Source organism: Eleginops maclovinus, chromosome 11, assembly GCF_036324505.1.
Source record: "Eleginops maclovinus isolate JMC-PN-2008 ecotype Puerto Natales chromosome 11, JC_Emac_rtc_rv5, whole genome shotgun sequence".
NCBI lineage: Eukaryota > Metazoa > Chordata > Actinopteri > Perciformes > Eleginopidae > Eleginops > Eleginops maclovinus.
This window is the reverse complement of record NC_086359.1, coordinates 25,425,804-25,438,001: the sequence shown is the minus strand read 5'-3', so window position 1 is coordinate 25,438,001 and position 12,198 is coordinate 25,425,804. Positions and strand designations below refer to the sequence as shown.

The window sequence follows — 12,198 nt, the reverse complement described above, 5'->3', positions numbered from 1 at the left end:
TTGACGAGTGTTAAAAGATCAAAGGAGAGGAAAAAGACAGAGAAAAGAGCGATTGGAAGGTCACACGAAAAGTACACTGAACAAGACAGAAAAAAAGGAGAGTAAAACAATGCGATAGGTGAAAGAATCGAAATTGAGTCAACAAAAAGAAATATTACTCATTAGACAGAAAAAAACAAACAGAAAACAGAAGACAAACGAGCAAAACATGAAACAAAGACATATGAAGGAGATGTTAAGAAGTTAAGAAAGTGGCAGAACAATACGAGAGAGAACATTAGATAAGAAAAAAGCCAAGAGGAGAAAGAAACGATGAAAGGTCAATGAAAGTGAATAACTTGGAAAAAAGTGATAGCAAATGAAACAAAATCAGTGGGACAGAAAATTAAGTATTGAGAAACTGCTAACAAAAAGAGAAAACAAGGGAAAAAAACATGATCAAAGCCCACAGAAAGAAATGGATCCAGAGGTGTTGAAAGAGCACTCTAATGAAGGCGAGTGAAAAAGAAGGAGCTGACAAGAGATGAGAATGAAAAAGAGAAGGCGGATTTGGAAGGAGAGGAAGCCCTGAAAAAAGTGAATTATGGAACAACAAGAAGATATAAGAAGAAAGGAGAAGTTAGAAATCAAAGTCGTCTAAGTAAAGAGACATGCAGAAACAAGTTGAGGTGATCAACAAAGAGAAAGCAACATTAAAAGTCCTGGACTTCATTTCAGAAGAAAAAAAAACTGACATATCATACAGAATGATTTAAAACAGACACAAAAACTCAAGGAGGAAGACACATGAAAACAACAAATGATTAAAAAAGAACAGCTAAACTGGAAGAAAGGAAGAACTGGACTTTCAACGAAGGATCTCAACAAAAAGACAAGGTTGAAACAAGCAGAACAGCCATCAAGAGAGAGAGAATAAAATCGATGCAGAGTAATGACATGGAAAACATATAGAAGAAAAGACGACTGAAAGAAGATATGGAAAGAAAACAAGAGATCAAATTGAAAAAGGACAATGGAATTCTGGGGAAAAACACAAGACAATGAACGTGAGAAAGAAGAAAAAAAAAATGACAGCTGAACAGAAACAAGGAAACAGATTGAAAATTAGTCTTTTGAGCAAAAAGCAGATGTTCTGGAAACAGAACATATGCATGTTAAACAGACGTTAAGGGGGAAAGAAGGTGAACATCATGTTGTCAGAAATGTCATCACGAAAGGAAATGAAATCATTGAAACAAGAGCCTTTCGAAAGGAGACATTGAACTGAAAGGCAGAGTTGAAGAAAGAGAAAGAGTCTGGACAGGAGTGAGAGTGAAAAAAGAGAAGGTTGGACGAGAGGTAGACATGAAAAAAGGCATTTGGAACAACAAGACAAGATATAAGGAAGAAAGAGAGAAGTTAGAAATCACAATGTCCGATCTTCAAGTGTTGAAAGAACATGCAGAATTCAGTTTGAGGTGATCAACAAAGAGAAAGCCAACATTAAAGATCTGACCCTTCATCTTCAGACAGAAAAAGACAAACTTGACAATATCATGACGATGATTGTTTTAAAACAAGAAGAACAAAAACTCAAGGAGGACCAGCTCAGTAGACAAACACAACAACTGGAAATCAAAAAGACCAGTCTACTGGAAGAAAGAGAAGAACTGGATCTTTCAAGGAAGGATCTCAACAAAAAGAAGGAAGAGGTTGAAACAGCCATGAACACCATCAATGACGAGAGAGAGATAATCAATCAGATGCAGAGTACTACTGACATGGAAAGAGCAATGCTCAAGAATGAAAAGGACGGACTGGAAAGAAGAATATCGGAAATGAAAACACGAGAGGATCAACTATTGAATAAGATGAGATCAATGGGAATTCTGTGGGAAAAACTTCAACAGCTGAATGAACGGCTGAGAGAAGAAATGAAAAACAAAATGATCAGACTGGAACAGAACAAGGAAGACAGATTGAAACTGTTGAGTCTTTTGGAGCAAAAGCATGATGTTCTGGGTAAACAGAAAGAACATATCTCATGTTACACTGAGACGTTAGAGGGGGAAAGAGAAGGGTTGAAGATCATGATGTCAGAAAGTGTCACTCACAGAAAGGAAATGGAAATCAACTGAAACAAGAGGCCTTGTTCGAAAGGAGACATCTTCTGGAACTGAAGGCAGAGTTGAAGAAAGAAAGAGAGGGCCTGGACAGAGAGAGTGAGATGATGAACAAAGAGAAGCTGGATTTGGAGCTGATGAGGTCAGACATCCTGAAACAAAGTGACACTTTGGAACAACAAAGACAAGATATAAAGGAAGAAAGAGAGAAGTTAGAAATCACAATGTCCGATCTTCAAGTGTTGAAAGAACATGCAGAAATTCAGTTTGAGGTGATCAACAAAGAGAAAGCCAACATTAAAGATATGACCCTTCATCTTCAGACAGAAAAAGACAAACTTGACAATATCATGACGATGATTGTTTTAAAACAAGAAGAACAAAAACTCAAGGAGGACCAGCTCAGTAGACAAACACAACAACTGGAAATCAAAAAGACCAGTCTACTGGAAGAAAGAGAAGAACTGGATCTTTCAAGGAAGGATCTCAACAAAAAGAAGGAAGAGGTTGAAACAGTCATGAACACCATCAATGACGAGAGAGAGAAAATCAATCAGATGCAGAGTACTACTGACATGGAAAGAGCAATGCTCAAGAATGAAAAGGACGGACTGGAAAGAAGAATATCGGAAATGAAAACACGAGAGGATCAACTATTGAATAAGATGAGATCAATGGGAATTCTGTGGGAAAAACTTCAAGAGCTGAATGAACGGCTGAGAGAAGAAATAAAAAACAAAATGATCAGACTGGAACAGAACAAGGAAGACAGATTGAAACTGTTGAGTCTTTTGGAGCAAAAGCATGATGTTCTGGGTAAACAGAAAGAACATATCTCATGTTACACTGAGACGTTAGAGAGGGAAAGAGAAGGGTTGAAGATCATGATGTCAGAAAGTGTCACTATAAGACAGGAAATGGGAAATCAACTGAAACAAGGGGCCTTTTTGGAAACGATACATCTTCTGGAACTGAAGGCAGAGTTGAAGACTGAAAGAGAGGGCCTGGGCAGAGAGAGTGAGGTGATGAAAGAAGAGAAGCTGGACTTGGAGATAATGAGTTCAGAAATCCTGACACAAAGTGACACTTTGGAACAACAGAAACAAGATATGAAAGAAAAAAGAAACAAGTTGGAAATCACAAAGTTTGATCTTCAAGTGTTGAAAGAACATGCAGACATTCAATTTGAGGTGATCAACAAAGAGAAAGCCAACATTAAAAATCTGACCCCTTATCTTCAGACAGAAAAAGACAAACTTGACAATATCATGAGCATGATTGTTTTAAAACAAGAAGAACAAAAACTCAAGGAGGACCAGCTCAGTAGACAAACACAACAACTGGAAACCAGAAAGACCAGTCTACTGGAAGAAAGAGAAGAACTGGATATTTCGAGGAAGGATCTCAACAAAAAGCAGGAAGAGGTTGAAACAGCCATGAAAACCATCAATGACGAGAGAGAGATAATCAATCAGATGCAGAGTACTACTGACATGGAAAGAGCAATGTTCAAGAATGAAAAGGACGGACTGGAAAGAAGAATATCGGAAATGAAAACAAGAGAAGATCAACTATTGAATAAGATGAGATCAATGGGAATTCTGAGGGAAAAACTTCAACAGCTGAATGAACGGATGAGAGAAGAAATGAAAAACAAAATGATCAGACTGGAACAGAACAAGGAAGACGTCTTGAAACTGCCGAGTGTTTTGGAACAAAAGCATGATGTTCTGGGTAAACAGAAAAAACATATGTCATGTTACATTGAGACGTTAGAGAGGGAAAGAGAAAGGTTGAAGGTCATGATGTCAGAAAGTGTCACTCAAAGACAGGAAATGGGAAATCAACTGAAACAAGAGGCCTTCTTGGAAACGAGACATCTTCTGGAACTGAAGGCAGAGCTGAAGAAAGAAAGAGAGGGCCTGGACAGAGAGAGTGAGGTGATGAAAGAAGAGAAGCTGGACTTGGAGCTAATGAGGTCAGACATCCTGACACAAAGGGAAATTTTGGAACAACAGAGACAAGATATAAAGAAGAAAGAGAGAAGTTAGAAATCACAAAGTTCGATCTTCAAGTGTTGAAAGAACATGCAGACATTCAGTTTGAGGTGATCAACAAAGAGAAAGCCAACATTAAAGATCTGACCCTTCGTTTTCAGACAGAAAAAGACAAACTTGACAATATCATGAGCATGATTGTTTTAAAACAAGAGGAACAAAAACTCAAGGAGGACCAGCTCAGTAGACAAACACAACAACTGGAAACCAGAATGACCAGTCTACTGGAAGAAAGAGAAGAACTGGATCTTTCGAGGAAGGATCTCAACAAAAACAAGGAAGGGGTTGAAACAGCCATAAAAACCATCAATGACGAGAGAGAGATAATCAATCAGATGCAGAGTACTACTGACATGGAAAGAGCAATGCTCAAGAATGAAAAGGACGGACTGGAAAGAAGAATATCGGAAATGAAAACAAGAGAGGATCAACTATTGAATAAGATGAGATCAATGGGAATTCTGAGGGAAAAACTTCAACAGCTGAATGAACGGATGAGAGAAGAAATGAAAAACAAAATGATCAGACTGGAACAGAACAAGGAAGACGTATTGAAACTGTTGAGTCTTTTGGAGCAAAAGCATGTCGTTCTGGGTAAACAGAAAGAACATATGTCATGTTACACTGAGACGTTAGAGGGGGAAAAAGAAGGGTTGAAGGTCATGATGTCAGAAAGTGTCACTCAAAGACAGGAAATGGGAAATCAACTGAAACAAGAGGCCTTTTTGGAAAGGAGACATCTTCTGGAACTGAAGGCAGAGTTGAAGAAAGAAAGAGAGGGCCTGGACAGAGAGAGTGAGATGATGAACAAAGAGAAGCTGGACTTGGATCTAACTAGGTCAGACATCCTGACACAAAGTGACACTTTGGAACAACAAAGACAAGATATAAAGGAAGAAAGAGAGAAGTTAGAAATCACAAAGTCCGATCTTCAAGTGTTGAAAGAACATGCAGACATTCAGTTTGAGGTGGTCAACACAGAGGAAGCCAACATTAAAGATCTGACCCTTCATCTTCAGACAGAAAAAGACAAACTTGACAATATCATGAGCATGATTGTTTTAAAACAAGAAGAACAAAAACTCAAGGAGGACCAGCTCAGTAGACAAACACAACAACTGGAAACCAGAAAGACCAGTCTACTGGAAGAAAGAGAAGAACTGGATCTTTCGAGGAAGGATCTCAACAAAAAGAAGGAAGAGGTTGAAACAGCCATGAAAACCATCAATGACGAGAGAAAGATAATCAATCAGATGCAGAGTACTACTAACATGGAAAGAGCAATGCTCAAGAATGAAAAGGACGGACTTGAAAGAAGAATATCCGAAATGAAAACAAGAGAAGATCAGCTATTGAATAAGATGAGATCAATGGGAATTCTGAGGGGAAAACTTCAACAGCTGAATGAACGGATGAGAGAAGAAATGAAAAACAAAATGATCAGACTGGAACAGAACAAGGAAGACAGATTGAAACTGTTGAGTCTTTTGGATCAAAAGCATGATGTTCTGGATAAACAGAAAGAACATATGTCATGTTACGCTGAGACGTTAGAGGGGGAAAGAGAAGGGTTGAAGATCATGATGTCAGAAAGTGTCACTCAAAGAAAGGAAATGGGAAATCAACAGAAACAAGAGGCCTTTTTGGAAACGAGACATCTTCTGGAACTGAGGGCAGAGTTGAAGAAAGAAAGAGAGGGCCTGGACAGAGAGAGTGAGATGATGAACAAGGAGAAGCTGGACTTGGAGCTGATGACGTCAGGCATCCTGAAACAAAGTGACACTTTGGAACAACAAACACAAGATATGAAAGAAGAAAGAGAGAAGTTAGAAATCACAAAGTCTGATCTTCAAGTGTTGAAAGAACATGCAGACATTCAGTTTGAGGTGATCCACAGACAGAAAGCCAACATTAAAGATCTGACCCTTCATCTTCAGAAAGAAAAAGACAAACTTGACAATAACATGAGCATGATTGTTTTAAAACAAGAAGAACAAACACTCAAGGAGGACCAGCAAGTGTTGAAAGAAAAATTAAATAAAAACGACACTATGACAGTGAAGTTTGACAAGGCTGTACAAGCAGAGGTGTTATGGCAAACATGGCATGAAGAGCCATATGTTGAGAAAGACTGTTTGTATACACATGAAGACTTTAAATGTATGGTTGTAATGCAGCCAGATCTCACAATCCAGACTGAAGAGAATTCTCAGCAGAAGTTCAAAGGAGATAAACATGATCTTAAAATAAAAAATAAACACTTGAAAACAGATATCGAAGGTTTACTGATGGTAAAGGAAGATGAAGAAGTCCAAAATAAACAACTATCAGCTTTAGAACAAGATCATTTGACAGACAAGAAAATGTCTAAAAGGGATTGTTTGCGAACAATCTGGAAAGACACTAAAATGGAACGAAAGGAGATTTATCAACTGAAAAGCATGAGCCATGAAATGAGAAATAACTTAGAGAAAAGACTAAAGGTGATCAACCAGTTTGTGAGGAGACCATGGTTACAAGAAAAGGAATCATTGGAGAAAAAGCTCAATCTAGAGTTAGGTAAGGACCTGACATCCCAAAGTGACTGGAAGATAGACCGAACAATGCTTGATTTAAGACAAACACAGGTCCAACAACTTAAAGCTCAAAAGCTCAGTGAGATTGTAAAACTCTCTGACAAAGAAAAAGTGTTGAAGACAATCACAACTTCCAACAAAGATCAAACATTTAAGGTCAATATAACCACAGAGGATGGACAGGTAACAAAAGGACAAGCTTCTGCCAAATTACATGAAGAACAGACAAATGTAAGAGAGAAGAATTCAGCTCCAGAGACTTCCGTTGGACTCCTCTGTCAGCTGCAGCATTACTACCGATGCTGCTGCCCCTGCTGTGCCTGCTGCAAGGAAGTTTGTCAGGATTAACATTGAGAGACACGTCAGTGTTTCTGTCATGTTGACTTAAATGTAGATAGCATGATATATTATTTTTACTTTTCTTACTTTTGCCGTAATACAAAGATAAATCCTGAATATTTGTCACATTGACTGCCAGCAATTGTGGTCTAGCAATCCAGGTAGAGAAGATGCATGTGTATTGAAAATACTTTTCCTTAAATTGGCTTTTGCACGATGTTTGTTAGCATATTCAAAAATCTATATTTTTTTGAGAACAAAGTAAGATTTAATAGTGTTTGATTATAGAGTGAATCTATATTTCAGTTCATATTGTGATATTAAATTGAATGCATTAAACTTCATTATTAATTACCATTTAAATACCAAAAATCCTAAACACTTAAAACGTTGTTGCTGCTGCTGTTTAGTTTTTCTTGCTGTTTGATAATGTTCATTGACTTACCTTGATATGTTACAATAAATTAATAAAGCATTAAACAATTCAAATGTAAATAATATTATAGAGATTTTCTGATTACATTCATTAACACACCTAATGCTTGTTGATACTCTATATCAGCAGTCCCCAACCTTTTTAATGCAATGGACTAGTTTCATGTAAGACATTATTTTCACGGACCGGCCTTCAAAGTATGGGGGGTTACAGGGTTGACATGCTAACGTACCTTGCCAGAGTGCATTGGAACGCCACTCTGGCCCTTTTATATCTGAGGGAAACCAACATATGCAGTAACAAAAAGGTGCCTTTCACATGCCCCGCTTTTGCATTGTTGTCAGTGTAGACGCCACTTACGACTGTGTCCTTAGTTGAAAGTAGTTTAACTTTTGTACCGTAATGTGTTTTAGTGATAAACCATGAGCTGCATACATCCTCAACCTAATATTGAACTATATTTGACCAGAATCACATAATCTTATGTTACAAAATAAAACAGAAATGCTAAAAAAGTTTACTCTTTTTTTTTTTCACCTCACATCATCCCGTTTATTTCAGGTGCATTGATCTTATTTCAAGTTATATAAAAGTGACATTCTTACTTGAAACAGATTAGAAATTGTTATTTAAGAGATAATGTGACTTTTAAATTAACTGGAAATACTCCAATTAAGCATTTGTTACTACCATTATGAAGTGTTTTGCGACAATGATCTTTTTCGTTTTAATTCAAGAGTTACCTTTTTTAGGCTCAACCGTTGTTTCCCCTACCATTGTCTTGTAGGCGCCCCCCCAACGGAACCCCACGCCCCCCTGAAATTCAAGGTATTTTATTTTTATAAATATAAAGCGCCAAATCACAACTGAAGTAATCTACAGTTATAAATGAAAAGACGTCGAACCCAAGGTTAGCAATCTCATGCAAAAACATCCACGTTTGTTAAACACAAACAGCCTTAGAGAACGCACCGTTTACAGGAATTATTATGTTTAGCATCTGGTTAGCTACATGCACTAACAAATATCAGAAACTTTTTTTATAACAAGGTGGAGGAGTGTCCTCTCCTGTCAGAGAGGCTGAGATAACCTCAGCTGTTAGTCTAAGTTATCTCAGTGGCTCTCAAACGGTTTGGTCAGGGCACACACCTTTATATTTATTTTATATATATTTATATTATTATACTTATATCAAAAAAAAAAACAGAATAAATAAAAACTGGTATGAAAGTTAAAAAAAAATACAGTTTAAAAAGGGCAGTGATTAATAAAATATGCATAAATAACCCATTCACAACAAGAAATATAAAATAAAAATAAACAAGTTCAGATTATTTGTTATTGGCTATGTTATTGATTATTGAAATATATACATACATTTTTCATATGGGTGTTGAGAGATGTATCCATAGATTTAGTCCCTAATTTGGAACTCAAAGTGCACCACATTTCCAAAAAAAACTTCCAAGATTTAACTTAATTATATTTGACTAATATTATAGAATACTCATGCTTTCAGAACGCTGGCCTGCTGTGATTGGTCTATATGCAGCTAACTCCTCCCCTTTCATTGGAACACGCTTTTAGCCATACTGAGAAACCCTGGGTCGATTTAGCAGGATGGCATTTGAGAGTGCTTCATATTTCACATATGAAGAGTGAACTATAATATTCTCTCTAAAAGTTAAACCATAAACATCCATGATTTGAAGACATTACTCAATATAACAGCAGCACAGTGGCAGTTGCCAATTGCCACTGCTTGCAAAAAAATGTCAATGCGTAAATTAACAGATTTTCATTATATCAGTGTGGGCCATTCCAGGATAATAAAGTATACTTAGTGATATGTATTTATTGTCCTATTTGTAACCGCGGCCGTGCACACGGCCTAAAGTTAGCTGTCCTGCTGATCAAATTTGCCCTTTTTCTCAAATCTATCAAACAACAAAACTCCTCAGATTCAATTAGAAACAAGATACAGTTGGCAGTCAACAAAAAGGATGAAGACAAGGATTTACTCCCAAGAATATGATATTTATTTATAAATATCAGACACATTTAATACATTACAAACAGTACATCAACCAGTAAAAACAATAATTTATTAGTAATTCATCAACAAGAGTATTATTTGATATGGTATCCAGCCTAGAAAAACAGACTAAACGAGCGTAGACAATTACTGTTGAGAGTGGACACACACACACACACACACACACACACACACACACACACACACACACACACACACACACACACACACACACACACACACACACACACACACACACACACACACACACACACACACACAGCAGTGAAGTGCACGTGCGACATTCACAGCAAAAAAATCGGAACTCCACACTTTTCCTTGAACCACAACAAATATTAGATACAGTGAGTGTGTGCATGTGTGTGTTAATATGCAAAGGAAGGGACAGTGTATGGCATCATGACAGGGTAGGGCAGTGATTGGTATAGTGCATAATAAGGTGTGTAATGTGCCATGGGGACTGTGGGCATCCCCCATGGTGGCAGTGTTTGTGCCCCACAAAGTCCAACAGTGTTCACAGACCCCTGAGACTGGTAGGATGGCTGACCCAGGGATTCATATGTCAATGTCTTTGGAGGTCTCCTGTCCCGTACTGGTCGCCTGGCTGATTCACACAGAGGGGTGGTAGATCTATCAGTCAATGTCACATCTGGCTGGACCATTCTGATGTTGATTCTCAGTGTCCTGTGCATGGTCACTTCCTGCTGTTTGTTCATACTCATTGTCATTTATCTGTTGAAATTCCTGTTGACTGGATTGGTCCTGCTCCATCAGTACATGTTCCTCTGGTGTGATCCTCAGCTGTCGTAATGCTTCTCCTGTCGGTGTGATCAACCGTGCTTGTTCATGTGAGGATGGAGAAGTCACAGTGTGTCTCTGGGGCACATAGGGAAGCGTGGTATGTGGACTTTGTGACTTAGCTGGCCTGGACACTCTTAACCAGTATTGTGCTCGGGGAACATCATCATCAGACGAATCACTACTTTGAAATGGTTCTCTCTGTCCATGCTTTTCTGTTTGACTCCTATTCTTCTGTCTTTCTTTGGTTGCTGTTTTGTTCTTGAACTGTTCAGGCATACTCACAGGTAAGTCATTTACCATGTGGAGAAGATTTCTGTGAAGAGTACGTATTTTATTGCCACCTGTCTCGGGACACACTTTGTAAATGGGGCTCTCATTTACCTGTTCTTTAACCACATACACTTTTTGTTCCCAATAGGACCTCAGCTTTCCCGGCCCTCCTCTCTCACTCAGATTACGAACCAGTACTCTGTCACCGGGCTGCAGGACCACTCCCCTCACATGACGGTCATATTGTCTCTTCCCTCGTGCGCTGGACTGCTGGCTGTTCTGAGCTGCTATTCGGTAAGCCTCTTTCATCCTCACAGCCCATTTGTCTGCATACCCCTGTGCTGATTCCGACTCTTCTTCACTGGATAGGCCAAAGAGCAGATCTACTGGGAGGCAAGGATGGCGCCCAAACATGAGGTAGTGGGGTGAGAAACCTGTGACCTCATGTCTGGTGCAATTGTATGCATGCACAACCTGTGGTAAGTGTTCCTTCCAGTTACTCTTTTCCTTCTCTTGCAGTGTTCTCAACATCTGGAGTAAAGTTCTATTAAATCTCTCGGCAGGGTTTCCCTGTGGATGGTACGGAGTCGTTCTGGAGTGGCTCACTCAGCCAGCTTCTGCAGGGTCGTGAACAGGGCCTTTTTCGAATTCCCGGCCTTGATCGTGGTGCAGCCTGCCCGGGAACCCAAACCGAGGAATAAAGTCATTGAATATTTTCTCTGCAGCTGTTCTGCCTGATTTGTTCCGTGTCGCATACACTTGGGCGAACCTACTGAAGTGGTCTATACATACTAAGATGTAGTCATATCCTCCTTTGCTCTGTTCCAGATGCATGTAGTCTATAGACACCAGCTCCAGGGGTGCGTGATGCTTCCCATCGGTGCTCTGTCATGGACCACAAGCTTCTTTTGCTTTATGCAGGGGCATTGTTTTGTGACATAGGCCTCAATGTCCTTTTTCATAAAGGGCCAATAGAAACGATCTCTTGCTAGCCCAATAACCCTCTCTGTCCCCAAATGACCCATGTAATTGTGTAGGTGCTTTAGTACGAGAGGCCGATACTCACAAGGTAGGACCAGCTGTTTCCGCCCTCCAGCCTTTCTGTACGGCAGATCAGACTCCATGTACAGCTTTCCCCATTCATGCATCAACCTTTTCACAGGGACACTTCCTTTCCTCCTGTCGTCATTTGTGAGCACTACTTTTGACTGTTTAAGCTTTATGATCTCATTGATAGCTACATCTTGTCTCTGAGCTCTAATCAGTTCACTCTGGCTGATGGCAGGTAATGTCACTGTACTTTGTGAGTCTGAATTTTGGGTCAGGTTAAGAGAAGCAACATAGGCAATGTCATGCTTTTTAGCAGCCTCACTTCCATCCCAAGCAGCACGGATGGCATCTCCATTGAGCTCCTCAGTACACTCCTCAACATAACTGTCAATGTCAAGTGGGAGACGGGAGAGGGTGTCAGCATCCACATTGACTTTTCCTGGTCTGTACTTAATACTGAACCTGAAGTCGGCAAGCTCTCCAACCCACCTATGGCCTGCTGCGTTCAGTT

At 39.2% G+C, this 12,198-nt stretch overlaps 1 protein-coding gene and 1 long non-coding RNA gene across 3 annotated transcripts; both read left to right on the top strand.

The window, feature by feature from the left end:
* The first annotated feature begins 1,451 nt into the window (after positions 1-1,451).
* Positions 1,452-7,577, top strand: LOC134871863 (trichohyalin-like). The gene has a single exon (XM_063894839.1). The coding sequence runs from the start codon at positions 4,288-4,290 to the stop codon at positions 7,081-7,083; it is 2,796 nt and encodes a 931-aa protein (XP_063750909.1). The 5' UTR covers positions 1,452-4,287; the 3' UTR covers positions 7,084-7,577.
* A 798-nt stretch (positions 7,578-8,375) lies between these two features.
* On the top strand, positions 8,376-11,353 carry LOC134871887 (uncharacterized). Of its 2 annotated transcripts, XR_010166751.1 has the most exons (4): positions 8,376-10,464; positions 10,640-10,931; positions 11,007-11,116; positions 11,201-11,353. It is a non-coding gene; the product is annotated as an uncharacterized LOC134871887 (long non-coding RNA). The 2 variants fall into 2 exon arrangements; XR_010166750.1 differs by having other exon boundaries at positions 9,786-10,931.
* Positions 11,354-12,198: the final 845 nt, after the last annotated feature.

What these genes read in the sequence shown, in the direction of transcription:
- LOC134871863 (XM_063894839.1), top strand. Translation starts at nt 4,288, where the DNA reads ATGAGCATGATTGTTTTAAAACAAGAGGAACAAAAACTCAAGGAGGAC.